The 26,035-nt window shown below is 50.5% G+C and overlaps 1 protein-coding gene across 9 annotated transcripts; it reads right to left on the bottom strand.

The window, feature by feature from the left end:
- Window positions 1-119: 119 nt before the first annotated feature.
- On the bottom strand, window positions 120-25,984 carry LOC113215078 (collagen alpha-1(III) chain). Of its 9 annotated transcripts, none has more exons than XM_052266444.1 (24): window positions 25,778-25,984; window positions 25,058-25,109; window positions 14,763-14,893; window positions 10,902-11,028; window positions 10,180-10,271; window positions 9,826-10,068; window positions 9,163-9,746; window positions 8,804-9,071; window positions 7,869-7,970; window positions 6,979-7,109; window positions 6,659-6,894; window positions 6,450-6,577; window positions 6,262-6,369; window positions 6,033-6,174; window positions 4,983-5,953; window positions 4,682-4,897; window positions 4,251-4,605; window positions 4,095-4,173; window positions 3,793-4,015; window positions 3,576-3,716; window positions 3,336-3,486; window positions 2,997-3,159; window positions 2,034-2,115; window positions 120-689 (listed from the first exon to the last, which is right to left on the bottom strand). In XM_052266444.1, exons 4-24 carry the CDS (start codon window positions 10,915-10,917, stop codon window positions 672-674), a joined length of 4,449 nt encoding a protein of 1,482 aa, XP_052122404.1. In that variant the 5' UTR covers window positions 10,918-11,028; window positions 14,763-14,893; window positions 25,058-25,109; window positions 25,778-25,984; the 3' UTR covers window positions 120-671. The 9 variants fall into 9 exon arrangements, with proteins under 9 accessions (XP_052122404.1, XP_052122406.1, XP_052122407.1 ...); XM_052266446.1 differs by having other exon boundaries at window positions 2,034-2,112; XM_052266447.1 differs by having other exon boundaries at window positions 3,336-3,468.
- Between the last annotated feature and the right edge of the window lie 51 nt (window positions 25,985-26,035).

Below are 26,035 nucleotides of genomic sequence, written 5' to 3'. Positions count from 1 at the left end.
TCAACAGGCCTCCTCCAATTTAATGCTAGGTTTTCTTTTGGCAATGTGGGTTCAACCCCGTCATTATTAATACTTCTGTACATTGTATATCCAGGGACAAGAGAATACTGATTCAGTAATCGATTGGAAGAAACATGTTCATCAAATTTTAAATTGGCCAGTGTTGTGTCAACATAAAGAGGAACAGACGTTGGTATCCTATGTGGGTCAGGAAAATTACAAAATGTCTTACAAATACATTTTGGATATACGTCCTCATTGGCATGGTCCACTGCTGGGACCGCAGGGATGACTGTTCTAAGAGAATCTGAAGAGTCTGAGCTTAACTCAGGGCTTAACTTATCTTGACAAGGTAATACACATTTATTATCATTTATGTCCAAATTTTCACTTAAATAACTTGTATCACTGCTGTGAGAAGGTGAACTGTTCTTTCTTCCCAAGGGACTAGTGGGATTTCCATGTTCTGCCTCATGGCATTTTGAGAAACTAGCAGTCTTTGAAGAGCACTGAGCACTGTCTGAGAGATTCTCACAACTGGCAATATGATCCAATTTAATTTGGTTGTCCTGCCACACCTGAGCACTATGTTCTTTATTGGAGATTCTTTCAGATAGCTCAGGGTAGGCCGTAAAGGACTGGAAGCGCTCGGACTCCAGGTCTTCGCAACATCAAGACATCTTCATTACCTGTAGGGACAGATCAAAAAAGATTAATTTTACTGGCATACAATTGAGCGAGTCATAAGAACTGCAAAACCGTACACATTTATTTCAACAGACGTTCATTAAAGTACTAAGACATTAAAAAGGTGCTGAAAAGCCTTCAGACTCCATAAAAACAAACTTTTTTGTGTGAATTAAATGGCGTAATGTTAAAAATAAAGCTGAAAGCAATGATGACACATCGACCAAAAATGTATAGGCTGACATGATAGAGCAAACTGAAATATTAATACTACTAGTTTTTCTCAGTTAAGCTATCACAGTAAGTGGCTGGAAGAGGAAATCCCAGTTGTAGCTGTAAATTAATAGTGACATTCATCACTATGCTCAGATACGCTGAAAGTGTAGATCCATAAATATTGATTTGATGAACTTTTAAAATTTCTATACATTTTGTAGTATTAAAAATAATTAATTTTGATTGGATAATTTGCAACATATTACCATAAAGTAAGTACACAAGGTTAAACCATTTGATCTAATAGTATATGATTTGATAGGTTAGCCAGCACATTGATTTGAATGGAACTTACAAGAAGAAAGCCTCCACCTCTAAGATTAATGTAATGATCTACACAAACATGATACCAATTGTCAAACATTAATTAAACACACAGAAAACACATTACTACCAAAAATACATAGCACAGTACACTAATACATATGCAATGAATCTTGGACACACACCTATCCTTGTGGTTTTTTAATTTCTGCAAAGAAAAACCACAAGAATACAATGAGAACTACCCGCAGCCTTCACTAGGAAATTTTACTGCAAACTTCAGAAAAGGTTTAAGTCATCTTCTCTTGTACTAATCAAAGATTGACCAAATTATGTATTTGCTCCAGGAGCCCTTATTTTGATTGTTTCTAACCTGTGTGTGAGCTGTAGACATGCCAAGCAAAGTCAAAATAAGCAAAGTCAAACGCTACTATCAACATAGATGGGTAGACAGTATCTTTTAGCATAGACAGACAGACTTTGGCTGGGTGGCAGAAGTAGATGAGAAGGAATGAGCCCCTCAGAAGTCTAGCTATAGACTGCAAGAAGCATGCCATGCTTAAAAATGTGCACACTGACTGAATGATTCATTGATTCAGGTTAAGAACCTCAAGGTGACATCCCAGGGTGGTATCCTATTAACCTCCAATACATGTGAATACCTATACATCCAAATAGGTTTTTTTTTTCTTTTCCATGATTTCAATATGGAAAGCCGTGAGACACAAAGAAAAACTAGACTAACATTATGAACCGAGGAAATAGAAAGCGAGTCACACCCACGGTAACCCGCCGGGTGCACTTACCACAGGTGGCTCTGAGAAAGCTTTGAGCTCCCTTCCAACAAAAGGGTTCCGAACAGGGCTAGGGCTCCCTGAGAGTAGGCTGCTGTCCACATAAACAGCAGTCATAAGCATGCTCTATAGCTACAAATTACAACTTAAAAAGTTTCTCCACTTTAGTTACGTTTTTTTTTTTCCTGTTTAGATGCAGTTTAGCATATTAATAAATAGTAACAATAAGCAGAGGATAAAGAAAAAACTTCCTTGACAAAAATCTGATGGTCTATCCAAAATCCAAATACTGTATGCCACTTTTGCAGCCATTAACTGAACTCTTTCACCAACCTACAAGAACTACAAGCTCTAAATTTTTATTACATGGCTAGAAATAGGAAGTATTGATCAAAACCAAAATGTAATATTGCTGAAGGATTACTTTATAACAATGCAAAAATCTATCTCTACCTAAAAATATTAATTGAAAGGTAAACTTTCAAGCAATTGTTTTCATTAAGCCTGGCACTACTTTTATCATTTTGAATCTGAAGAGAGCAGAAACCTTTAACTTTGTTAGGGACTGAGGTGTGCAGATACAATAGTGCATATTTACCTGTGCACCCATACTAAAGAACTCAAGCTGTGTGTTATTATAGCTTGCAGAAAAGCATGCTGGGTTTATCAACCATAGTTTCACTCTCCGAGAACAATTAATTTGGTCACAAATTTATATCACATTACTTTAAACACAATGCAATCAACGAAGACGTTTACAATTGGGGAAAAGACAAAAAACAACACAGTTTTATGTGATAGGAGTTAGGCCTAAATGAAGGGGCAGACAGCTACTTAGCAACCATGCTTTCTGCCTCACCAAACCGACTCATACTGTTACAGGGACTATAAGTTACCTTGGTTTATCATTAAAAACAACACAAGTAAGGGCACGCCGCATCCAGACACCACTGTTTGAAAAAAAATTACACTTACGTTGGCTTCCGCACCCTAGGTGGTCGTGTATAACTTAGGGCCTCCCCTGAGGGTTGACTGTGAGGTCGAGGGTAGTAAGAAGTTTGGAAGGGACGAATAGCTCGGTGGTAGGTATTGGTGGGAATTGAAAATGGAAGGCGCCCTTGCATGTACCTCATATCACCTGGTGAACAAAGTGTATACAGGGTTAAAATGGGTCGGTTTAGTGACCGTAGAAGCACTAGAATGTGGCACTTGTTCATTCCGCAATGCAACTTTAAAAAAAATATATAAGGAGTCCAGCACTAAAATGCCTAAGAAAAAGTGTTCCACAATGTTGATTGAAGCAACTCAACAAACCTGACATGTATCTTGAAGCTGCAAGATTGTACATTGGCACTGAGTATGCCGGGGATCCTTGGTCCTTCCGTCCCACCGGGCTTTGTCCACGCGGAAAGCCCTTTGGACCCATGTTCCTTGGTGGAGGGCTTGACTGCAAACCACCAACAATCTAATCGAACAAATATATAATATGCTACCCTTCAAGATTTCTATTTCAACATGAAATTTAAATCCTCCAAGATGTATTGAGTTACTTACCAAGTTGGGTCGCATCATTCTCTGAATCATTGGTGACTGGTGAGGAGCACTCTGGAAGTTTGCTGGAGAAGTAGGAGCTCCTGCTCCATTGGTAGCTGGTGAGTACATTCCATAAACATATGGATGGACACCATATGAGCCCTGCCACAAAATTTAACATATTGTAGGAGAGGTCAAGAGAACAGATATAACATTGAAGGAGCATGCTGATATCCACCTGTGGAGTCAAGGGAGGTGTCCCTGGTGCTTGCATATAGTTTTGAGGAGGAGCGTACGGATTGACAGGCAGAAGTTGCTGGCCTTGAGACGGACTGCCAGTGTCACCAGCCCCTTGAACTCCTTGGTAGTATGTAATTGTACTCGGAGGAGCGGCACCAGAGGCCGCAATAGTAGCATTTGGACTTGAGTATACGGCAGGTTGATAGGATTGTGTGGGAACACTGTCATAATTTGAAGAGTTTAATGAAGCAAATATTTCAACGAAAATGATTAGGTATAATTGGGTTCAAAAATACTTACGTGCTAGAATGCATGGATGACACAGTATACACAACTTGTTGTTGAGGGGAACCCACAGCAACGCAGTCGTTGGGATAACCTGGCCGAAACAGAGAGATTAAAGATTTGTAAAATAATGCAAATGACATTAAGTTTTTGAATGGGATTATGACTTACCATTGATCACAGATCTATCTTGGACTTGTGGTGCTATTTGCATGTTGGGCATTGATGAATACGCAGGAGGTTGGTAAATTGCTGCACCCTTTGCATAACTAGCAGCAACATTACGGTTGTAATTGTTTCTATTACTGCCACCTTGTGAACTAGAAGCTGATGAGCCAGTTGAATTTGAGTTCTTACTATTACTATTTTCCCTATTATTTGAGTTGGCAGGACTTGTTCCTCGATTATAACTAGTACTATTGTTACTGGCTGTCCCAGATGATCCAGAACCACCTGAGCCTGTGCTTTGAGGTGGGCTCTGCACATTGTTTTGGGGGTAATAGTACATGACCGTCGGAGGATAGGCCTAGAAACAAAACCAGGTGAGTCCAGAATACTAAAAAACATTCAAATTTGACTGAATAAAGCAACTAGATTCTGACCTGGTTGTGACTAGAAAGCTGAGGTCCCCAGTAATATGAGCCATTTCCTGCGACAATGACGTGAGGAGTTGGGGGACCATGTTGAGGACTTTGGCCATCAGAGCGGTTTGAAGATCCATCCCCTCCCGCTCTCTGGTCGATGGCTGTCCCATTACCATTCAGATTCAACCCCATCATGTAGTTCGCCATATCGTTTACGACCTGGCCAGCCGCGTCCTATGGGTGAGAAGATAAAGAGAGATGTAAGTAAAGGTAGAATCAAGAGTTTAAACTCGACTACTTCTCCCGTCCTGCGCCGTACCGGGCTGCGCTGGTCGTAGCCTGGGTGTGGTGGTGGGGGACCGCCCGGGCCAGGGGGGACTGCGGGGCCGTAGGGGCACGGGTAGCCCGGCACACAGCACGGGCCCCCGGGGCCTCCTGGGCCCCCAGGACCGCCAGGACCAGAGGGACCGCCCTGCGGCCCGGAGGGCGGGGGCTGCCCTTGCTGAGGAGGAGGCTGGGTCACGTATGAGCCCGTGGCTGGGTCCACGTTGACGGGGTATCCACCCATGTGGTAAGGTACGGCGCCACCGGTGGCTCCTGGGTACCCGTTAATGTAGGTCTGGCCGTCTGGCGCAGCCGCGTAGCCGTAGGCGCCATTGTGGTAGTGGGAGACGGCGCCGGGCTGCACAGGGTAGGGCACCTGGCCGGGCACCTGCCCCGGCGCGGGAGGCATGCCGGGCGGTATGACCGACATGGGCATCATGGGGCTGCTCGTGACGGCGTAGCCCGGCGGACAACCCGGGGGGCAGCCCGGGGGGCAGCCCGGGGGGCACCCTGGAGGGCAGCCCGGCGGCGCCCCCACTACGATGGGCTGGCCGGCTTGCGCGGGCAGCGACCGCTGCGGGCTCGCCACCAGCATGGGAGAGGTGGCCGAGTTGGTCACGGAGCGGCCGGTCCCACCCCCGCCGTCCGACGGCACGGTCAGACTCGAGGGCGCAGAGGACGCGGGCTGGTTGTCGTGCTTCCGGTAGTCTTGGTGGTGCCCAGAGCGTTTATCCTGGGAGGATGACGAGTCTTTGTGCTGAAGCTTGGGCTGTTCACTTGGCTCTGACTTCTCTATTGACTTGGCATTTGTAGATGATTTGGCTTGAGTGGGCTGAGCTGGCTGACTTTTATTTGTTTCAGTCTGGATTGTCGCTTTAGCAGTGGGTGCTGTTGGTGAGCTGGGTGACGGCGACCCCTTGGGTGAGGGTGTTTGACTGGACCAATTGGATTTTTCTGCGGGTTCATCTACAAATAAATTTGTTAATTTTACTAACAATGTTATGTGTAAAGGAAGGACATTTCGCGCTTCAATGCTAACCCTTACCATTATTTTGCTCCGCCTGTCTACCAGAGCCAGCAGGAGATGGCTTTGCAGGACTTTCAGAACGAGGAATATGTAGAGTCAAGGGATTTTCAGGATCATAACGATAGACTGATCCATCCGCATTACAAATTGGCTGTCCCGTCTAAACCATGAAATGTGCCACGCATACAGTTAGTACTTACAGAAGATAAAAGAATAACATGAATTTTATTAAATAAATGGCACCTACAGCTGGGTTGATGAGAACACTGCCTGATGGGATGTTTCCCAATGCAGTCATGGGCCAAATAACTGGAGGCTCAGGAGAAAGAGTATCTTGACTACCTTGACTAGACATCTGTTGATGAAAATATAAACAATACAATATTACACACACATTAGTAGGTTCGAAGTAAAACGACATCAATTTTAGCTTACAGGCAGCAGGGAAAGCGGAGTTGCTGTTGGAGACGGAGTAGCTGAAAGTGTAGCATCCGACTGCTGAGATTGGGATTTATAACCTGAACTTGATGGACTCAGTCTTGATGAAACACTGCTGCCAGAGTCTACAGAAAATAGAATTATGAATTATTAAACCACTGCCACATACTATATAGTTAACAACTTATACAGAGGTTTGAAAATACCTTGTTTAGCAAGCATACGAGATCCTGTGCTGAGTGAGGATGATGTGCTATCTCCCCTCTGCAACGCTGAATAGCTTTGACCCTGTCCGGAGCTCATTCTTCCATTATTTCCCATACTTGCAGCATTACCAGTGTAACCACCAAAACTGTAAGACTTCGAGACAGCTGACCGCATCGAATTCGATTTTAAGCTCTCACGGCTCTCATAGGATTCTGTTTTCATTAACCGAGAGGACCTACAAATCAAATGCACCAAATGTAATGGAAAATAATTGATGATTAAACAAGAAAAAGAAAAAATAAATAATTTAAGATCTTACCTATCATTTGGCCTTAAATATCTACCAGGTGGTTCAGGTTCCTCCTCAGCCCACGTAGCACATTCACTCCAACGCACATCTTCCATACTGTCCTGGTTTGAATCACTCTGGTGACAGCTATCAGTGCTATCCTGTAAATTGGGTTAGAGGGAAGAAATATACAAATTACGTCAAGTAATGTTGTAGGTAGATAATTAGGGCACACCAAGAGTGTACAATAAAGGAGATTTTTCATTTGTATCATTTAAAAATCAATAACAATATGCAGCAAGTTGTGACAAAATAGCCTTTCCATACATAACAATGGAATGAAGATAAATAAAAATATAATGGAGGTTAGCAAATTATAAATGAATGGCAGCAGCATTTGTGAGTTGTGGTAATGGCTAAAGTGTGAAATAAAAAAAGACATGAAACTACACAATCCCAGTGAAATGTTAATATTGGTGACAGAATTTCTACCTCAAGTTCAATGAGCAAAACTACCTACAAAGTTGAAAAAGCTTGGTCAAAAACTAAAACAGAACAAAAAATGATAAACAAAAATTGGTGGTAGGTGATAGTACATGCCAAAAATACAATTAATAATGAAAGGTAATCTACATTAACCGCTTTGCATCAGTATTAAAATTATAGAAACAAGAGTAAAACTACTTGCACATGCCAGCAGAAAGGAAAATGAAAACTTTCAGACATAAAAAAAATTTATTGGTTCAAGGGTTTTTTTAAGAAAATAATAGAAGCATAACTCAACACAGGCAGACAATACATTTGCACAAACAGAAAAGCCATGAAAAAAATAAACAGATAAAAATGATATGGGCAGCGAAAGTGAAAACATCCACTCATTTCAATCACTCCTCCCATTTTCTCTTAATACAAGTACTCACATCCCGGCTAAAGATGCGTCTCCTTGCCCTTTCATATTCCTCCTCCCTTTCTTCAAAACTCTTACTGCGACGAGATTCCAAACTCAGCTGTTTATCATCTGACTGCAAAAGCCAAACAGATGTTTCTCCATCTTTTGTGCTTTTCTCAAGGGGGTCAAATAGCTGAACTAGTGAAATATTGTAGCACAATAGAAGCTTTTCTATGTTAGCTCAAAGGAGGGGAAACAGGGACACTACATGTGAAACAATTTAACCCCCTCTCCAATGTTTTCTTTTTCCTCCATGCATGCCAATTTTGATGCAAAACCCTACAACACCAAAACCAGTAGGAAAACCACAGAAAAGTTTCAAGTTTTGAATTGAAATAGGCTACAAATGAATGTTAATTAATGTTGAATGATGATTAACTTCAAGATAAGTGATAGTACAGGATACAATGTATAATCCTGTTGAACTTGCTTTGCAAAACATTATACTAACATTTTGATTTCAAGTGAGTGAGTACTACAAGAAAGGAACGGAGCGGAAAAAAACAACATCAGAAAACCTGATTTTCCTAGTAAAGGAAAATTAGAAGGATAACTGGTGAAGATAGGTATAGATTCCACAAATCAGCAAAGCAATTGGGATACTAATAAAAGTTTTGGTTTCCAGAAATACAAATGATTGGCTAAAGCAGCACTCCCAAGCGCTGAGAAATATACAGAACTGCACAAAGCTAACTACAATTTCTGACAGTCCAAACCACGCCCAAATTTTTCTACTAACTTGCCATATATTGCATCAAAATGTTTGGAAGGCAGATATAACATGACTAGACTTCAATTAAGCACTTTTATTTTCAAAATTTTGAAAAGATAGTTATGTGGGTTTTATGGAGAGGATTTACTATCTGCCATGATATTTCATACATGAAGGCAATGGCAATGGCCTACCTTATATTGGCTGTCCTCAAAGGAAGCGAAGTCACGTTTAAGAATAGACTTGCGAGGTTCTTCAGTAGAATATGCCCGATTGTGACCTTTGAAGACCTTCTGAATATCAGCAAAACTTTTTTCTGGTTTCCTGCTATTCCTATTCCGGTTTACAACAACACATGTTCCAGATGAGTCCAGATTATGATCCATGGTGAAATAAGTAGCTGCTCGATGAACAAGCATTCGATGGAAGGATGTCATTTGAGGAAATCGGAAATACACAGCTCTGAAAAATGAGGAGAGACATGTAGATTATAAAATGAAAACACTGTTAGTCAAATACTTCTGTTAGTACTCATAAAGAGTAGAGTACAAACCTTGGGTCATCTAAAAGTTTAACTAGCTCTTCTTCAACTCTCAATAAAAGTGCACGGTTTTTGGTTGACATCTGTTGGGCGATGAATCCATCTAGATCTGCTTTAGCTGGATCTACAAACTGGTCGAGATTATCACGACTTAACAGGCCACCCCAAGTTTCCTGTGGGGAACTTATGTAAACAACATTTTTGTTCTGCCTGTGATTAGTTCTATTTGCTGAAGTGTTGTTTTGCTCTTTATTTTTGTTGTTCCCATTTTTTGTTTTGCTGTTATTGTTGTTGTTATGACTATTATGATTGTTATTGTTGTTGCCATTGCCGTTGCTGTTATTGCTGCCTGTGTGGTGTTTGCTGCTGCCATTGTTATTACTAGTGGGTTTACTTGCCTGGCTATTATTTTTGCCATTGCCATTGTTGTTACTAACTGCTGAAGGGGTGGATTGTGTATTGGTTGATGTTGAGGCTGCAGTGGGAGCAGTCGTTGATGCAGCAGGTGCTTGCTGAACAGCTGAGGGATCAGGAGGGGGACTTGTTGCTTCTCGCATAGCATGACTCCGGGTCAACATCTTCATTTTACCATTTGACTGGGGACGAAATTAGAGGAAGAAATGAAAGACAAGGTGAAAACACATGATAAAGGATTTAGAAAGAGAAAGAACTTACTCTTGAGCGAGAGAGCTGTGGTTGAGGTCCACTTGGCTTGTCTACATCACTCTTGGAGTTTTGACCTCCAGGACTGCTGGATTTTGAACTACCTCCTGATGTGTCGGGAGACTTAGAGGAAGACTGCTGATTGTTGTTATTGTTTGAACAATTATTGTTAATTGGCGCTGAACCAGATGCCTCAAGCTTACAGTGGTGAATGCAGCCACTGGTTCCAGACTCTGCATCATCCAATGAAGATTTCTGAAAAACAAAAGATGATACAAAAATGATACCGGTGAAAGAATTAAATTTAATGAGTTATGTTCATGGTATGAATGAGGTCAAATAAATACAGGTATTCGCACTACATACTTGTTTACGTAACTGAGGCGTCTGACGGGTAGGACGATCCATGCTCACTCCTGGCACACTGGGAGACCCACTATGGACAACTATGCTTGGAACTGTCAACAGAAAGAACATAGGGTGGTGTTTGAAAGCAGTGTTCACAAATTTCAAGGCACTTTTCAGATTTCCAAAACAGCCCCAAGATAGACTTGGTAAACAACAAACAGCAGTGAAGACTGTGCGGCTTAGAATTCATAGAAAAGGCAAAGAAGAACAGTTATTGACACAGAGATATCTCATGCAGTAAAAAATAATTAAAAGCCAAGTATGAGCAAAACCATTGACTCACATGGTGTGTGTGAATAATAATGTGCATTTTTCATTGCATAGACTTCTGCTACAACAGCATTGAAAAGCATCTACTTATCAGATAAAGGAGCATCAATCTGGCACAAAAATAATTACCAATAAATACATGTTGACTATAAGATTATCTGGTAAGTCAAGCCCACTTTTAATGCAAGTATATCCTTCACCTAACAGGCAAGTGCACAAGCAAGGGTGCACTTAAGACTCCAGCACAATGCACAACCAAATGTCAAAACTCATAAATACATTACAAGATTGTGTATGTAAGATATTGAAAAGTAGTTAGTAGCACAGTGTTAAGTCTATTATTTTGCATGACTAACGAAATGCCACAACAGACTAGTAAGATATCCAACCATGTTTTGGTTAGTACTCACTTTCCAGTTTGGCCATGCTCAGGCTCAAATTTATTCCCAAAAGTCTCTCTTTTTAAATGACGCCACTTCCTTCAACTCAGTGTAGCTTCCTAAGAACATCTTCACAAATGACCATTTGGGATGGTATCTAGGAATAATGAGAAAAAGAAACAAATTTTGTTTCAAAAATACAAGAATATTTTGTTTCACTAATCTGCATAAATATTAAGTGTTTAAGTTTAAGAACTACAGCTATAAAGTCTACTGAATGTGCACGTAATTTTTACACTCCCCCTCCCCAAGGGCAGGGAACCGACCTTAAACGTCAACCAAAATGCACAGAAAAACGTTTCCCGGCCGCATGCAAGGCTCCCGCCATCGTGAGCCTCCCCAAGGCGGGATGCTGGGCGCGACCCGAGCGCGACAGCCATCCAGAGTAATCGGGCCGCACGTCACAACAAATCTATACTCGGTTCTCTTCGCGGCCAGCCTCCCCCTCCCTGGTCCAGCACTCTCCAGATCGTACCGGCTCGAGGGCGGCTGGGCTGCAGCAGCGAAGGGGTGGGCGGCAGGAGTGGGGTAGGCGTGGCCGCAGCCCTACACAAAGCACCGCGTCGTCGCGGGGGAAGGGGAGAGGAGAAGAGGGAGGAGGGGATGAAGAGAGAGACGAGGGGAGGGTGAGGGTGAGAAAGGGTCAATGACCAACACCCCCTCACTCCTGTCCTATCCTATAACACCAATAATATACCCGCCAGCGCCAACCATATCAGCCCTGCTTTGGCAAGTTACGACAAGAGCCTGGACCACAACAGTATCCTCCTAGGTCACCGCGACAGAGCGAGAGGAGAGCGGGACATTGGGGCGGATGGATTTCCGCCACGCCACCCATCAGGGCCCCTCGACGTACCGCCCGCCCGGGCCGGGCCGGGCCGGGCGGGCTCGCTGCTTGTCACAACTCCCTCCGTTTCCGTCCCGCCCGCCAGCCCGACTCCGCGCCGTGAGTGAGTAGAGGCGCAAGACACGAAGACGGACGCCCGTTTTCACTCGAGGAAAACGTACAGCCAAAAACGTACTTGATGACGAAAGACTCCTGTTACTGACAATTTGGAATTAGGCGACGCACTCCCTTGGCCTTAATACTAACAAATATCTTTATTATAGGAATTTATAGAAATGCCGCATACACCAAATGTTCATCTCGCCAATTTTAGTAATAAAAACGGGGTACTGAGGTTGTTTAGCTTGCAGCTGCGCTTTGCAAACTGCGGCGGCGCAGCGTCAACCGCCACCGCCAGAAAATCAATTGCCAAAGACGAACAGCTCTCGGCAGCGCCCCGCGGCGGCGCGTGGCCGGAGAGCATGGGGCACTAGTGGGGCAGGGTGGTGCGGCCGGGCCGGGCGGCGTTGGCCTAGGGCGAGCCGCGTCCGGGCCGGGGAAAATAGGACGGAGGGGAGTGGGCGCGCGCGGGAGGGGAGCGAGCGAGCGAGCGAGAGAGAGGGAGAGGGGGCCGCCCACCGACCGTACGAGAAGGAAGGAGCGAGAGCGCTGCACAGCACCGCCGTACGCACCCAGCAGCATCCCACGCAGAGCTAGCGTACTACAGGCTGGGCTGATCAATACGCGCGCCGAGCTCAACGCCGACTCGCACGCCTCGCCCGGCCCCGCCCCGCGCCACGGCATGACCCGGAAGTCCAGACGGCTGAGCCGGGCCGGGGGCCGGGCAACCCAAACAGGGACAGGGGCACAGGCAGAGGCGTAGGCAAGGTGGTCGGTGCGGAGGAAGGAGCGAGCGAGACAAAGGGAGAGAGCGAGAAAAGCAAGCGAGAGCAAGGAGCGCAAGACAGGTGGAGCGGATCAAGCGAGCAGTTGGTCTTCCGCCCCGCCCCGCAGCAGCACTCACTCGCTCGCCGCGACGGCCACGGCGCCTGCCAGGTCGAGCATAGGCCACCCGCTCAGCGCGCGAGCGGCCGAGCGGCCTACCTGGCGGGACGCCCGGCGCTAGTCCCGGCGGCGCCGGAAAGAAGCAAAGAGGCAAAAGGGCGATCGCAACGGCGCTGCAAACTCCGCGCGCCCACTTCAAATATTTTTGTCCTTCTTTAGAAACCAGTGCAGGTAGGTAGCAGCAGAAGCATGGCCTCAAAAAAGCACCCGGGATGCTACTGCAGCTCTGTTTCTTTTGCATATTTCTGAGCCCCCCCCTGCTCCGGCATCGTGTTTTGATTTATTAGAAGAACACCCTTGATTTACGCGTGTGTACACACTCACACGCCCTCGCTCGCTCTCTCCCCCTCTCTCTATCTCTCTCTCTCACACACACACACAGGGAGTGGAGTCCCCGGGGCGCAACAGAGCACTCCGGCCCCTCTCCAGCTCCTCTCAGACTGCGGCGCGGCGGCGGCGGCGGCGGCATCCCCCCGGATGACCTATATATGATCTGACATGGCCCCAGGCCGTTCAATCAATACCGTAGGAGCTGGGCGGGGTGGGGAGGAAGTGCATCCCATCCCGGCTGGGCTGAGCGTGACCTACTTTAAAACAATCTCCACCACCAACGCCCCCCCCCCCCACCCGCTCCTTCTCTCTCTTTCCCCCAAAAGTGCTCTCTCGCGTCTCGTCCGCGCTGCAGCAGGTGTGCGCCCCACTCCACGCGATGCAGTGCCCCCCAGCCCGCCGCCGCAGCCCTTGCCTGGCGCTCCGGCACGTCCGGCACGCGCCCCCGGGGGGGAGGATAAAGAGCAGCCCTGATTCGGTCCCGGCCCCCCTCGGCATGCGCCGGCATGTCGGCCGCAGCGGGAAGGGATCCCCGGGACAGCAGAGCGGCAGGCAGCAGGGATTCGTCGCGGAGGCATGCGGCGCGACGTGCCTGGAGGCGCATGCCGGCACTCATGACACAAGGCGGGGAAGCGAGCTCTCCAACTTCCGTGCGGCATTCTTTGATGATGGAGTTCTGCTGGGATGACTCTCCGGCCTCAGCTTTAGACGTACGGCTTTACTCAGGTTCCAATCGTAACGGTCCAATGTAAGGTAAGGCGAAGGGTAAGGCGGGGCGGGGAGGTTAGGGAGGGGTGGACACGGGGCAGAGGTCAAGTCCCGAGTATGACACCCTAAGCACTCTCCACACACCTGCCCCCGCGTCCAGACTTGCATTGAGGGAGGTTAGGGCGGGGAGGAAAGGGCGGGGGGCAGGGGCATGGGACAGGGTCCCCGGGTCCCTCCCTATAGCCGGGCGACGGGTCGATGTGGCGTGGTCCATATGGGCTGCGGCCGGGGGGCACGGACTGGGGTTCGCAGGGCAGGGAGGGAGAGACAGCGCGCGGCGCGAGCGCGGGACGAAAACGGCCTCCCCTTTCGCCCTCACCCCCGCCCTCTCCACCCCCACGTGGCCTACATTTGGAGAGCGCCGCCGATGCGCCGACTGCTGCGCCGCCGTGGCCCCCAGCATCCCGCCCCTCCCGGCACGGGGCCCCCCCGGGCCCGCCCCCCAGGCCCGTCGCTGGCCAGGGGGAGGTCCACTGCACCACCTGGACTCCACGACCTATATCCTACCCCCCCTCCCCTACCCCCTTTTCTCTCCAGACTGACCCACTTCCAGCCGACGCGCTGGTCTTGCGCGCGCGCACACACACACATCATCGACACGTGCAAAGCCAGACAAAGGGCGTCGCCAAACGGAACACCGAAAGCAGCACACACCTTTACCGGGACGGTATGGTTTCAAAAAATTACCAACACATAAAAAATGCACAGGGAACATCAAAGTCCAAAGTCTATACGCAATGACAAAAATAATCAGACGAGTTTTGAAAAGTCTGGAAGATTTACGAAATGAATTCGATAGTTCGAAAACCGAGTACCTCCTCCACAGTGCGCACACTACTCACCTCGGGCGGGCTCCCGGACGGACTCATGGCTGCCGGTGGTGGGGGTGGCGCTGGCGGGGCGGGCGGGCCTGGCAGGGCGTGCCAGGGCGCAGAAGAGCGCGGCGGGGTACGGGGGCGCGTCGAGGCGCGACCTGCAACAAACAAACACGACAGGTCACCAGACTGATCCGAAGGGACCTCCACAAGGCTCAAGGGGCGCTGCCCCACGAGTACGCGACAAGGACGGAGCTTAAACATAAGGTATAGGAGAGGGTTCTTCGGAATCAGTCGGCAGGTACGGCGACCGCTGAGATCATTTACAGGAGGCGATCCCCTCCCCCCTTGCCCCCCTACACCGGCTGAGCCAGCTCCGCCGCCGCCCAACTCGCTCGATACGCAAGCTGTCAACAGTCCAACGGCGCACTCCTGACCCCATTTCCACTCTCCAGACGCGGAGAGGCGGAGGCGGGGCCGGTGCTCCGGAGCCACCCCCAACCGGGAACCGGGCTGGGGCTGGACCGATCCGGCCTCAGAGGTAGGGACAAGGAGAGCGAGCGAGGGCAGGGGGGAGAAGGGAGATGGTGAGTGGGATCAGATGGAGAGAGAGGGAGGAGAGGAGATGAAGAGAGCGGGAGGAGAGGAGATGAAGAGAGCGGGAGGAGAGGAGAAGGAGAAAGAGGGGGAGGAAGGGAGAGAGAAAGGAAAAGAGGGAGCAAAGGGAGAGAGAGGGGGAGAAAGGGAAAAAGAGAGAGGGAGAAACAAGGCAGGGAGGGAACAGAGCAGAAGAGCGAGCAAACCAAGAGGAGTATATGTGGCATGGCCTGACGGGCTCGAGGCTCGAGTGCGTGCTCGACAAACGAGCACTGCGACGGGGGTGCCCGCCGAGTACCCCGCGGGACTTGTTGCTGAAACCACATGAAGAATGTGGACCCCAAATTGCAGCCGTGTGTATGTGTTGTGTACGTATACACACCAGTGGGAGCGCGCGCGCGAGTGCGAGGCGGGCGGCCGGGGCGCGGCCTGGGGAGCTTCACTGAGACAAGCGGTGAAGCGGGATTCCCGAGTTCCGTTAAAGAATATTTTGCTGATTTTGGATTCCGGATTTGATAATGTTAACATCTCCCAAAAAATAATTTGTAATTCTCTGAGTGGGTTGCATAGCCATATATTTAATTTGCTTTCAGCCCCGTTTCAGTCGACTTCAACATCAGACACGTTAGGATCTCATCGTAAGATATGGTCTCAAAAAGACGACAGTTTCTCTGAGTCAGTACCGGTCCGTTCCAGTTGAGGCCGGCACTAGACTGCGGTGCGGAGCTGTGCCCCTCCCGAGCGGCCCCACCCACATCCACCTCGAGCAGACCAGCAGGGTCCTAAGTGACAGCCCCCCCTCGAATAGCCGCTTTAACGAGCCGGCCGGACACACTAAGGACGCCCGGTATACGCAGCGTGGAACCCCCGCGGAAACCCCACCCCGTCGTTAACCCGTTATTGTTTTCGGGGGGATCGTAAGAACGGGGGGACAGGGGCGCTCGGAATGGAGATGAGGCGGGGGAGGGGGGGAGAGGAAGAGGGAGTTCTTAAGGTCAGGGTGAAGTCCCGGGGGAACCGCCCCCTCTCCCCCTCTGCCTCTTCCCCCGCTAGCCGACTCAAATGTCAGCCCTTTGCGGCAGTAACAATGTCTTGGAGCAAAAATGTCACAAACAACGACGACGACGGCATCAGCAAAACAAACGGAAATCCGCACCGCCGCCGCCAGGCGACCGCACACGTCACGGCCATCCGTAAAAAACATCCGCGAAGTTCCCCTTCCCCTTCTTTCCACTCCGCCCGGGGCAGCTCCCTGCCCTGTGCCTTACACCCCCACGGGCCGGGCTCACAAGCAGGGGACCATAGAGCGCCACGGAGCAACGCGGGAGTGGCCAGCGTGTCGAGTGGCACCGCGTAGGGAAACCGAAAAAAGAAAACGAGTCAACAAAAAAAGCTTATAGAAATATCCCTAATTACCGACTGTGGATTGGAACTCTCTGGGGTGATATGATATCTTTATTTAACGGAAGTACCGGGTGATTCAGAGAAGACGCAGGTGCGGGCGGGTTTGCCTATAGTCGACTCGAGGTGAGGAGGGGACCCGTGCGCCCGCCGAGTCGAGGATACGCAAACCCGCCCGCACCTGCGTCTTCTCTGAATCACCCGGTACCTTTGAAAGCAGGGTTGTTACAGAGTTGGGATTTTCAAATTCCCTGACTTTTCCATGACTTTTCCCTGACCAAACTGGAGGTTTTCCATGACTTTCATCCCCAAAAATATTTTTAAGTTATTGGTTAAGCTCTTGTTACGGCCCTGTGAATGCATTCATTTACAGGGTGGGCACTTTCCGGTTTTTCCCGGCCCCAAAAGTGACGTTGTAGCTCGAATTTTACCTTTACACAAGGCCCCTTGCCTGTATTGGCAACTAGTGGGAAGCACCGTATCTTTGAATCGCACGAGGGGTTTGCTGGCCACTTTCGGTTGACGCTACCGACTAGAAACATGAAAGGGCTAAGTGCGAGCGAAGCGAGCACGAAAATTTTCAAATGTTCACCTAGCTGAGCGGTTTAAAATGCGCCCTAGATTAACCAGATCCCCCTCGCTTAGGGAACGGTACCACCTCCACTGTGGCGACCAAACTTCGACACATACGAAAGAGATTCAAAAATTTTAGCCAGCAAATGTGAGTGCAGAGTTTGAGTGCTGTACATTTGTTTTGATATTCTCGATGAAAGTATGTGCACCTATGGTTATACGAAAGAAGAGAGGGAAATATTCGCGAGCGAAGCGAGCGAAAAAAAAAGGATTTTAAACAATAAATTGGACCATTGTAGAGGACCGCGGGAGCTTAGCACGCTACCAAATTTTGCAATTTTCCAACTTTTCATAATTTTCCATGACTCGGCGATTGATTTCCCTGACTTTTCCATGACTTCCATGACTCGATTTTTTTTCCCTGACTTTTCCATGACTTCCAGGTTTTCCATGACCTGTAACAACCCTGCTTTGAATGCGCTCCAATGTCTGCTGCCTACTCCCTTTGTCCATAAGACGCCAAGGGTACACCTGGAATATTTAACACAACACATACATACATAATCGGAATTACATTTCCAAGGACGTGGATTGTAAACATGGCAAGGATTTGTCGCAAATCATGCTAGACTAGTTTTTGCTCTCTCGCTCTCGCGCGCTCCTGTCGGCAGCAGAGAGGGTGAGAGGGTGCATGTCGTGCTCGGCCCGGCTCGAGCGGGGGGTCCGCGATAAAACTTTATCCCTCCCAGCGCGCCCCTTATTTAGAACCACGGCGGCGGCGCCGGTGCTCGAGGGAGAGCGAGAGGGAGAGAGAAAGGACGGGGGGAAGCTCCGAGAGTTGGAAAGCATTTCGCTAATCGCCTCCCCCCCCCTTCCACCGCACATCCCCTTTTCCCCCGGCACCGCGGCGCACTACATGGGGTGGATGAGATGCGCGCGAAAGTATTACAGGTGGGGGGGGGGTGCAATAGAGCAGAGAGGAGCAGGAGAGAGAGGGGAGAGGAAGGGAGGGAGGGGTGGCGCAGCGGCGCATGGCCTGCATCAGGGCTGTAGCGAAGAGAGGGGGAGGGAGGAGGAGGCGGCGAGGCGCCAAGGACGGCACGCGAGCCCCAGCGCAGCGCAGCCGCGAGCTGCAGCCCTTCCCTCTCAGGGGCAGGGTCGCGGCGGCGAGCGGGATGTGGTGGATCGAGGGGGAGGGGCTGGTCTGCTGCAAATATATGCGAGGTGTGGGTGGAGAACTGTATTGCGAGAGAGTGAGAGGAAAGAGAGAGATGTCATTCGAGTGAGATCGTCTATCTATGCCTTATAAACCCAAGCGCATCTCCTCCATCCACGTAAACAAACGTGGTTTCCTCTTCACTTGGTGGGTCTGCCTGGTCTGCCTGCAGGATCCTCATACCGGGATGCCCACTCTTAATTGGTAGGCGAACAAAGCAAAGAATAGGTTCCGTAACTTTTAAACAAAATTTGCACACCCGAAATAAATAAGATTACAAAATTCGCCCCCACCCCTCTTAAAAAAAATAATCGAAAAAACAAACATGAATTTATACATACGATACACAAAATTGTTTCTATCCATTTATGCATCAATGTGCATTTCAGCAGGAGGTACGAGACTGTTCCTCACGATTCAGTGTGCGGGTTGTTTTAGTGCACAATTCCATGGGTATCGCGATATCCTGCCTGTCTGCTTCCCCGAATGCTCCTTCCACTTCCCTCAGCGCGCCACAGGCACAACGCGCCACCGGCACACCACCGACACCAGCACCCCCCATCCCCCCCTTTTCAACCAACCCCCCCTGGCGAAGGTCGCCCCCTCCCCTCCTCCCCGTTTCCAGCAGGCGTGACGTCAATCTCAGTGATAAACCTTGTCGTACATAAATAACGACACGCTGATCAAGCGTGGGGCTGCACGCCACGCCGGCGCGCCCGGGGCGGTCAGCTGCACGAGCGGCTCTAGCCTCGGCTCGGGCCGGCACTGACACCCGCCCCGCCCCCAAACGATTTGCGACGGTAGTGGTGCCATAGCGCGGCGTCGAAAGCAGCCGAGTAAAGAAAACCGCGCGAGGCTTCTGGCCAAGGGGGCGGAGAGGGGCCGAGCACCGAACACCCCCAGCAGGCAAGGGGCAAGGGGGTCAAGGGGTGTACTCCGGGGTGTGCCGGGTGTAACTGTGAATACGCAGCAGTCGAGGGGGCAATAACTCCGGTAATCATGTGTACATCTGCCTGGGAATCATCTGGATAAAAATTAAACGAAATCAACAGAAATCGTTTAAACTAAGTGGGAAACTTATGAAACTGATACAAATTGGTCGAAATAAGCGTTTTCTACCACTAGAAAACCTAAGGAATGAATGAAAGTGGACGGGAATCACAGGGAATCACTGGGAATCAAGTATTTCGGGAATCATGTGTACACACCATGCCCCCTCGGCAGCAGTATTGCGGGATTGCATACCCAATATGGCCGCAGTGGCCATGGCCGCAAAAAGAAAGAGTAGGCAAACCCGCAACACTGCTGCGTATTCGCAGTTACACCCGGTACTCTGCAGTAGAAAGAAGAAAATTTGTAAGAGGATAGGAGGTACAAGGGGTCTATGGACCACCCTGTGTACTACACGAAGAAAAAAGAATTAGTTGTCACAACTAATAAATTAGCTAATTTTGGGATAGACAGTAAATTCGCTGTGGCAGCTAACAGTTGGTTGCCACAGACAAGAGTTAGTTGCCACAGCGAAGCTGTCGCTGCAGGAACTAATCGGTTCGTTCTGACAGCGGGAAACACCCAATTCAGAACGAACCGATTGGCTCCTGCAGCGACAGCTTCGCTGTAGCAACTAACTCTTGTCTGTAGCAACCAACTATTAGCTGCCACAGCAAATTTGGGATTAGCTATCCCAAAATCAGCTAATTTGTTAGTTGTGAGGACTAATTCTTTTTTCCCGTTGAGGTACAAAATTTCTTTTCCCTTTTTAATGTGTTGTCTCGAGTAGGGGCGGGGCGAATCGCGGCCTACTGGTAGGTCTCTAATTGAGAACACGCCCACGATTTATTATTAATTTTTAAAGCGAGAACGAACAGACTGGAATTGGGACTAGAAACCGGAGCAAATTTGGATCAGAACTCAAATCTTCGAAATTGACAACCACACTGCTCCAAAAAATCCTTGGTGAGATTTCAGACCATAACAAAGAAGAAAATTCGAGAAAATTACATTACATACTTGATCGGTATCGTGGTTCGGCATACACGAGGTCGGAATTATATATAAACGCAATTTCACCCTAGCGTTTAATCGTGGTGTTGAAGGTTATTTTTGCGCTGGAAAGCGCGCGGCAAGGGGTCTTTACGCCGCGGGGGCGTGGCGGGGCGTGGCGAGGTGTGGCGGGGCGGGGTGTGTACCCTCCTGCCGCACGCGATCGCGCCCCTCGCGAATCAAGCTTTCCCCCCAAAGTCACGGCTCATGGCGGCGCCAAGGCTAAGGCCGCCCCCGTCGCTACCAACCGCCGCGACCGACCACCATCGGGGAGTGAGGAGGGAGGAGGGAAGACCAAACCGCGCGCGGGATATGAAAACAAATGGTGCCGCCCCAGCCGCCGGCAGATACGGCAATAGCAAGCATAATAAGAACCCCCGTCCGCACAAAAGACGGCCCTAATTCCGTCCCGGCGACACAGCACGGCCGGGTAAAAATACACATCGGACGTACCGAAATAGGGAGGGCCCGGGAGGGCCGCTGGGGAGCCCGCGCTCCGGCGGCGGGGATCGAACCCGCCGCGCGGTACCGCCGCCGGCCAGGGCCAGAGGTCCCACACGGTGTGCGATTTATCCACATAATAAAAAAGAGCGAGTGCCGAAAATAACTTGATCAAAGCGTTCCACACGGGGGAAACCCGCGAGCAGGACACGATGCGCCCTGTTGGGTTCGAACCGATGCCGCCGTGTGTCTCCGGTAGCAGACGAGAGACAACCGTGGGGCGTGGGCTGGGCATGCTCAGAGTGTGCGAATCATGAGTATTTGTTCTTTTCTCAACGGGTTTGTTGGGTTTGTTTCAGTTTCAGCTTCCAAAGGGATGGAGAGGGCGGGGCAAGAGGAGGGAGTGGCGGGGGGCGGGGGGCTTGAGTGGTGTTCATGAGGAGGGGAAGGGAGAGGAGAGAGGGGGCGCCAGGGTGAGAAGTGGGCCCGCGGAGCTCAACAGCAATTAGCACGCACGCCGCACGCGACCAGAAAGGGAAAGGCGGGGCGGGGCGGGGCGGAGAGCGACCTTTCTTTCATTCTCTCACTCTCCGCAACGCTTACAAACCTGACGACGTCTGTCGGCCGCTTTCGGCTGTCCCCCACAATTATTTGCAGTCGTACACTGGAAAAACTAATGTGGACACAATTTGTGTGACCAGTTTTCGTCACACCACGTAACGTGACTAAAAATGCGGTCACACTACACATGCGACATTAAGCAAAGGACGTCACTCTAGTACCTAACTTTTGATCGCTCACTAAAGGACCCGCATCGCTCGCTACGATAACAACCCCTCTCGCTCGAGATAATGACCCCACCAGCTCGTGGTAACAACCCCTCTCGCTCGTGGTAACAACTCCACGGGCTCGTGGTAACAACCACACCGGCTCGGGGTAACAACCGTAACAACCCCTCTCGCTCGTGGTAACAACCCCTCTCGCTCGTGGTAACAACCCCTCTCGCTCGTGGTAACAACTCCACGGGCTCGTGGTAACAACCACACCGGCTAGGGGTAACAACCACAACAACCACACCGGCTCGTAGTAACAACCCCTCTCGCTCGTGGTAACAACCCCTCTCGCTCGTGGTAACAACCCCTCTCGCTCGCTCCAGGGCGCGCGGCGCACACGCCACGGCGCGGGTCGTGGACTTCCCAATCGGAGGGGAGGCAGGTGAGTCACAGAGCCGGCCGGGCCGAGGGGCGAACCGTCATGGTGGTGGGCCGCGGGCCGCAGGCGGGCCTGAGCCTCGGCTTGAGCCGAGCCCGTTCGAATAAAACCGACGGACGGAGCAGGGCAGGGGGCCGCCGCCGCCGGGGCCGGGCCCCACCGATACGGGGGGATAAATTATTGAAGCGCGCACGAGCGGCCTCGCTCCTTCTCCCTCGTACACACAGAGAAGCCACTTCACCCCCCCTCGCTCTCTCTAAACCCTCTCGAGTGAAGCGCGCGCGCCTGACGGCGCTAAAGCAATTGCAGCTCGCCCCGCCCCCGATCCTTCGCCGCCACACGGAAGCGGAACACTGCTAACGTTTCCCACACGGTATGGACCTGGGCCTGGGCGTGCTTGGTCTTCAAGCAATTATTTTACTTCGCACTCCAAGCAAACCTTGGTAATTTCCAAGCAGAATGCGGGCTCTGCTTGGAAACCATGCAGAACTGCTTGGAAGGGAGAGCGTAGAATCTGCTTGAAGGCGATGGCGCAACTGTTTGGAAACCAAGCAGAGTCCGCATTATGCTTGCAAAGTATAATATACTGCTTGGAGCGCAAAATATGTAACTGTTTCAAAACCGAAAAAAAAGACGGAGCCTAGGACACTATGTGGGTTACCCGGAGTAATTCCAACAGTCAGTTAAACATGACTTAGAATATACCAAAAAGTCATAATGACAAACATGACTTCCATACATTTTGGATTACCACGATATGCTCCAGCTGACCCTCCTTGTAAATTCTTCTACATCGAGAAAACTTGACGACCACTTTTCAAGCAAAATGAAAGAGGCTGCCGCTGCTGTTTCTGTAGCGTGACGAGGAGCGAGCGACGACGCTGTGCCACTCCAATCACTTCGCACCCGGGGGCAGGTGGCGCGGGCGACGTAAAAAAAAGGGAGGAAAAGTGAAGGAGTAAAAAAAATATGCAGAGCGAAACCCGTCGTCGCGGAGCACGGCTAGGCGCGGCCCTGCTCGTAACCGAGCACCTTCACTCTCATTTCTCGTTATAGTGAAGTCGTCTCTGGGTTATGGGGTTAGGCCCTGCCTGGGCAGGCTGCTGGCGGTGGGTGGCAGGTGTGGGTCGGCCCCGACCCGGCCAGGCAGGCACCCAGTTCCTTTGGGGTGAACACTGTACTGGAGCACCTGGGTCGGGAGGGGGGGGGGGGGGGGGCGCAAGTGGGTCACATCCAATGGAAACAAACACGGGGCGCCGCCGCCGCACCCCTCCAATGCAAGTCAGCGGGAATCCCACCCACCCCCTATAGGGTGCCGCCACGCCCACCCCCCGCGCCGCCCCCGCCGCCCCCGCCGCGCGGCCACGGGCTCCCGCGACACTATACGGCGGCCTGCGGATCACAACAGTAACAGAACTGTAAACTGAGTTCAACGACGACGACGAACTGTTGAGGAGAGGTTCGCCAGGAAGTCGCTCAAGGCCCTGGCCCTCAAGAGGAACTATTTCGGTGCGCGCACGCTGCACCCGCCTGCAGGCGGTGGCCGAGCCTGCAGCGGCAGCAGCGGCGGTGGTGGCCCTTGCCCTACCCGCCCCCCGCCCCACCGCACAGTGCCACACGCAGATTTATAGCCGCTGGTCGAGGTCCATACGGTCCGAAATATAACCGATCGGATACGCAGCCGCGACAGCAGACGCAGAGGGGGGACACGACGGGGCAATAGCGGACGGGGCATCCGGCGCGCGCGGGCGGCAGGGCCGGCGGCGGCGTGGAGGGACTCGCGAACGGGCACCACCGTACTCACCCCTTAAAGGACTTCACTGCAGAGTCCAGGCTGGTCGGCACGACACGCGCGAGCACGATGGGTATGGGGCGGCCGCGGGGCGGTTCAACAACTCGACGGTCTGGAGGAGCGCGCCGGTGCGGACGGGCTGGACGGGGGCGGGCCGCGGTCGGAGGCGGCTAGCAGGCGTCCCTCGCTGCGACCATGCCTTCCCTTGCCCCGCTTTCACTGGACTAGGCTCCATGCAGCAGCCACCGTGCTCCGAGCAGCTCCCGGGGCCCCCGCCCCCGCGCGCGCGCCCGCCCTGGGGGGCGGGGGCGGGGGTGCGACAAGTGTGGAGCCCCCGCAGCCCCCCCACCCGGCCAAGCCGCAGGGGGTCGCAGCCCCCAGCAGCCCCCGTGCGCACCCCCTCCTCCCTCCCCGGGCCCCCTACCCCCGACGTAGCCGGCTGACCCAATTTCACTGCGCGGAACGGTGGTGTCCGGGGTAGCGGAGTAGGCCACGGGGTGGCGGCTGGCGGGCGGCCCGCGCCCCGCGCCCGGCTGGCTGGGCTGGCCGGGCTGGGTCACTCCAGCAGACTGGTACGCGGGTACCACCCACCCCCGTAAGGAGTGCCGCCCACCCTCGTAGGCCCTCCAACCACCCTCGAAGGCGTGCCGCCCCCGCCAATGCCACAGGCGTGCCATCGACACAAAGAAAACACAACTTGGGTGACAAACAACTATTTGAGGGGACAACCCACGGTTTGATGGTGCCTGTGTGTTCACATACTGCCATTTGCAAATTGTGAGAACACAGCTTTAGATAAATTTCTGTGAAGCAACAGAAAGCTCTTCGGTCCTTGCTTGCTGCCTACCCACCTACTTGGGAACACATACAATTTTTGGAATAGTTCGCGATGAAATATCTATGCTTACATCACAGCACTGTTCAAAGCACAAACCCACCCAATTGAATTAAACTAATTTCGTCATTTAGATAAATATAAAAGTATTGGACAAATAAATCAAACCAAATTTTGGAGAGTTGATCTGTATAATAACATAAGACACTCACCGTTCAGCTCCAAAGAAGTGAGCGTTGGCTGCCTTTCAACAACCAATTACATCTGCAAGAAGTAAAGTTGACAATCAGAACTATAAACGATTTTCAGACACATATAAATGAAAGACACAATTGGAACGGTATTGTTCATTTTAACAAAAATGATTAACATTTCATGATAACACTGAAACAGTTTCCAACCTCACATTTTATGGTACTTTTTCATAAGCAGCTCATTGGAAAGTAAATATAGAATGCATAACAGGTAGAACAGGGGGAAACATTAATAATAGTACAAACAATCACTGAAGGAGCTTGTGAACTAGTGCGTAACTGAACATGAATGACAACAAATTTTCTTGGAGAGAGATTAAGCAGCTACGACACAAAGTTAAAGCACTTAACAATTTTTGGTAAGCCACTATACAGCAAGTTCGATCAAATTAGAATTAAAAGCATCTTAAAATAGGGATTAATGTAAAGATTGAAGCAGCTCTAGCCTTAGTGGACAGTTCTGTGCAGACAAAGGTTTACAAACACATACTGACAGAGGGCGAGAATCGGGCAAAGGAGGAGACGAGTTCAAATGACACAGCATCGGGGAATACCCCTGAGCGTTCCGGTCTCCAGTAAAGAGGGTGCAAGCCAAACTCTGAGCAGACGTTGTCCGCCAGACAAGGGGTAGCCATGTTACACGCTCACCAGGTAGGCTCGCCCCCGACTTGTTCTTACCTTCTCCTGTCGGCTGAGATGGTAATGATGCCGAAGGTTGCGCCCGCAGCCACGGGCGAACTTGCACACAAACAATAACTTCGCAATCTTCAATTTAAAAAAACACTACGAATGCTCCACTCACACAATGAAGAGCAACGGCCGCAACAGAGCTAATTTTAACTACAAACTCAAATCACCTTTTCCTACCTGATCGGCAAGTGTTTTTGTTTTTAGTACAGCCGTGCACCGCATAGCGGCGCTGGGGTTAGTGACGTT

Source organism: Frankliniella occidentalis, unplaced genomic scaffold (genome assembly GCF_000697945.3).
Source record: "Frankliniella occidentalis isolate FOCC.00 unplaced genomic scaffold, Focc_3.1 Scaffold39, whole genome shotgun sequence".
Lineage (NCBI taxonomy): Eukaryota > Metazoa > Arthropoda > Insecta > Thysanoptera > Thripidae > Frankliniella > Frankliniella occidentalis.
Note: the sequence above shows the minus strand (reverse complement) of the source record. Positions and strands in the feature narration are given on the sequence as shown.

Excerpts from the sequence above, each read along its gene's own strand:
- LOC113215078 (XM_052266444.1), bottom strand. Across the intron at positions 3,717-3,792 it reads CACCTCCCTTGACTCCACAG|GGCTCATATGGTGTCCATCC; the intron begins GTGGATATCAGC and ends ATTTTGTGGCAG. Across the intron at positions 2,116-2,996 it reads CCTAGGGTGCGGAAGCCAAC|CAGCCTACTCTCAGGGAGCC; the intron begins GTAAGTGTAATT and ends TTATGTGGACAG.